Source organism: Papaver somniferum, chromosome 1 (assembly GCF_003573695.1).
Source record: "Papaver somniferum cultivar HN1 chromosome 1, ASM357369v1, whole genome shotgun sequence".
NCBI lineage: Eukaryota > Viridiplantae > Streptophyta > Magnoliopsida > Ranunculales > Papaveraceae > Papaver > Papaver somniferum.
The window spans coordinates 40,807,451-40,811,650 of NC_039358.1; the positions used below are offsets into that span (position 1 = coordinate 40,807,451).

Genomic DNA, 4,200 nt, shown 5'->3' on the forward strand with positions numbered 1-4,200 from the left:
CAATGAAGAAAATCTTAACAATGGGTGTGAGTGTAGTTTTCACATTTAAAAATGGGCCTATGTTTTGTCTCTGCTCGGCTATACCGAAAGAAAAGTAGAAAACACTTAAGCCCCAGACTGTAAGCCCATTCCACAGCAATAACCTATCATCAGTTCAGTTCAGTTCAGGATCGATATCGATCGCCATGTAAATTCCTGGCATTTCCCATACGAAAAGTACTTTTGACCATGTCAAAGGTAATAAACATTCTGGAGCGGTATCGAGTAGTCTGTCCCAGTTGAGTTGGATAAGACTAGTCGGTATGGAAAAGACTAGATCTGCATGCACTTGGCTAGTAGAAACAAGAATATGAAAAGACTAGAGAATGAGCTTTGAAAACAGGAGAGACTAATTAAGATTAATTAAGGGTATTAATTACACTGGAGTGATTATACCAAATCATCTTTATATTTCTCTCTTCTGCTTCATTTCATATCGAAACCATTCTCAAGTTGTCTCTCCTCTCTCACTCTCTGCATGTTCCATGGGTTCAAGTTTTCCATCACATGATAATATAATCTCTTTAGGTGGTTATGCCATGGACGGGGCAAGTTTTCCACCGCGTGATCATAATAATATAATTCCTCTAGGTGGTGGCTATGCAATGAATGGGGCAAGAATTTCAGAACCGATACCAACTTCAAATCCTTTTGAAATGATTCAAAGAGAACAAGAAAAAGAACGAATTAGGGAGGAAATTATAGCAGCAGAAATGATGAGATTGCAAACACTAGAAGCAGAGGTGAAGAAAGAGTTAGCCATTGAGAGAGAGTTAAAGCTTCAACGAGAAATAGTGAGTGCATGCATCATCATCCCTTTCCTGTTTTTCTTTCTTTTTTTTTTTTTTCTTTTTTCCCCTTGGTTGTTTTCTCATGTCAACAGAAAATGGTTCTGTTTTCTTGGTGTCAGTGGACTGGTTTCATTTGGTGAAGTTTTTTTCATTCTTAACTCCTGCAAGATGGATTTTTTCTTTCAGAATATTTGATCTATTCTATTATAAGATTTCAATTGTTGTATGTTGGTTGCTCAAGAGTTGAAACGACTTGGCTTATTTTTCTTCTGTCAATCATTATAGGGATGTCCTTTAATCTTGCTTAAATTTTGTGAATGTTCTGGGCATGCCCTATGGTTCAACTGTTGTGCAATTTTTACAATCCATAAGATGATGCCATTTATTTTAAGAGGACTTGTTGTTGTTGCTTTTCAGGCCAAGCCGACCTCGAGTCTTGCTAGGATCAATGGGAAACTTGTTGCCGTAGGAGGATCTGGTTTTCATCAGAAGGAACTGACTTGTGATCTGTGCCAGGTGAGTGTTAAAAGCGAACTAGATCTTCACGCCCATATCACGGGAAAGAAGCACAAAGAGAATGAGGCATCATCAGTAGTTGAAGCTAATCCATTAATAGCTAATATTCCAAGTAATCCAAAGAAGGCACCTTACAAGGAATTTACTTGTCATATCTGCGATGTCAGTATGACATCTGAACAAAGTTTGATTGACCATGTCAATGGCAAGAAGCACAAAGCAAAGAGGCAACACAGGCTAGCTACAAGGACGTTGGCAATTCAGAAGTAATAAGAAAAGAAAACGCCGGACAACAAAGTAAAATTTGGGTCACTTTTACAGTGTTTCGGATCACATTGTAATCTTCTTCTTCTTCTTTTGTAGCGTTACTTTCACTTTGGTCGGTCTTGGTATTATTCGCCTTTTAACTTGTATTTTTTTGTTAAAAAATTCTCGGTAAAACCTTTTCTTCTTCCATTTTTTTATATTATTTAACTGGTATTGAAGTGGGATAAGACTAGTCGAAGAAAGAAGGTGACGGATTCGAGTTTCGAGAAGACTAGATATGCACTTAGCTTGAAACAATAGTAATGACTATGAAAAGACTAGACATGAAATTTGAAAACAGGAAAAGTTTATTTCTTGCATTTCCATTCCTCGTCTCCTTGAAGCCTTTCTCAATCCGTCTCTCTTCTTTCTGAATCCCCCATTGATTCAAGTTCTCCATCACCCACATTATAATGGAAATTCTTTAGTTGGTTATGTGATGAACGGGTGCCCTTAGAGCAACTGCATTGGTGCGATCAAAACCAACTGCATTGGTGCGATCAAAACCAAAGACTAAGAGCAACTACAGTGGTGCGATCAAAATCAAAGACTAAAGAGCAAAAGAAAAAAAAAAGTAAAAAAAATTGGGTCCCCTAGTTACGGACTAAACCCAGAAAAAGAAAAAAAAAATAGGTTTAGTTTTACCTCTTGTTTAAATATCATTATGCAGTAGAGTCGTCATGTAGAAGCAGTAGAATCGTCATTGTGTAGTTGAGAATCGTCATCGGATGATGTAGTTGAGAATCGTCATCGGATGATTTAGAATCGTCATTTGTATTGAAGGGTCGTTTATGTTTAACAATTCTTACTGACGATCCTTGTTCTCTAGACAATAAAAATGATATTTTATTGGTTTCTTTTTTTTTTTGTCTTTGGAGTATTGTAGCAAGACGAAACATAAGAATCCCATGGTATCTCCCAACGCTCAGGCCGACGCTATTTCCAACGGATCTGATATGGCGAGAGTAAATTTGTCAATCAAAAGGTTGTTCATCAAAAATTATTTCTTTGGTTATTTTTATTCAACAACGCTAACTTATGAACAAATTGTTTTTCCAGTACTCTTTGGGTCGCAGCCAATACGAATTTAAGTACGACAAGGAGTTTTTGCACAAGGACTGCTATCGTCTCTTGGGGGAAAGTACCTGGAAATTCGTCGCATGTGTTTAAACTCGTTTAGGTGTTCAAGCGCAATGTATTGAACTGTTTTATGTCTTTTCCTTCGATTTTATTTCATAGTACATGTATGTTTTTTCGAATTCAATAAAATGAGTTCAAATATTTATTCTGTAAATATTCCCAAAACGGGTCATTGGGGATTTAAAATATACGAGTGACGACTCTTAAGGTAATTTGAAATTTTTGGTATGAGTCGTCACTTTTGGAGAAACACTTATTAACGACTCTAGATGTTACTCCACACAGAGACTTTTGGATAACAAAGTCGTCAACAAATAAACATAAATAATGACGACTCCTTTGATCTGCAAGAGTCGTCACTTCCTTAATTTGTCTGATAACGACCCACTTAGCAGTTAATAAGAAATGAATTCACCTAATGTGGTTGAGTCGACCAACGGAAAAAAATTCAAAAACTTGGCAGTTGGATCGTTCAATTCTATAAATAGAGACCCATATGTCACCTCTTCCTCACCCAAACCATAATTCTCAACTTTCTTTTCCCCTTCTCATTTATTTATCATCCAAGAGGAAAAAGAAGAGATACACCATGACTACTCCCTACACTTCAGAAGAGAATGGCGCCACTGTGAGAGCTTGGTTGACACTCAAAGACCACTTTGAAGGTCTAGGAAAAGACATTGATCAAACATCTGATGCTTGGTGGAACCGTGTATTCATCTTTTTTGTGGAGTTAGACGGAAATTGTAACTCAAGATCTTTGAAACTCGTCAAGGAACGGTTCGAGGAGATATTCGTAGAATGTGAATCTTTCAAAAAATAATTGAAAGTCGTAAGGGAAGTCTTACCCAATATGTTGGGTGCTATAAGAGTAAGTATTTAAACAAGAGGTAAAACTAATCCCAAGTTTTGAATGATATTAACTGAGCATATTATTTTTGTTTTGCGTTTTCGGTTGGGGAAGGCGTATGCCCGATATGAGGTGCTTCGTGGGAAAAAGTTTGAGTTCGACGAATGCTATCGTATCTTGGAAGGCACTACCTATAATTACAACATCTATGGTTAAGTGTATAAGTGCACCGTTATCATCTATTGTATTTCATTTCCTTTAATGCAACGCTATGCAAGATGTATGCGTTTTACGATTCAATGAAATGATTCTATAAATCAAAAATTATGAAAATCCAGGGCAAGAGTCGTTAGTGATTTAACTATCGACCCAGACGACTTTAACAAAAATTCCTAATGGTTAGTTAGGGTCGTTATTGCACATGAATAATCAAATGACGACCCATTGAATTTTTTAAACAGAGAGTTAGGGTTTTAGAGTCGTCTGGGTGTTAACAAAACAAAATAACGACTCTAGGTGACCTAGCTAGGTAGTGTCGTCAATGTTTACACACTACGT

The 4,200-nt window shown here is 36.9% G+C and overlaps 1 protein-coding gene across 1 annotated transcript; it reads left to right on the top strand.

Moving 5' to 3' along the window:
- Positions 1–466: 466 nt before the first annotated feature.
- LOC113328074 (zinc finger protein 385B-like) lies at positions 467–1,658 on the top strand. The gene is made up of 2 exons (XM_026575166.1): positions 467–833; positions 1,248–1,658. The coding sequence occupies exons 1-2, from the start codon at positions 525–527 to the stop codon at positions 1,614–1,616; spliced, it is 678 nt and encodes a 225-aa protein (XP_026430951.1). The 5' UTR covers positions 467–524; the 3' UTR covers positions 1,617–1,658.
- Positions 1,659–4,200: the final 2,542 nt, after the last annotated feature.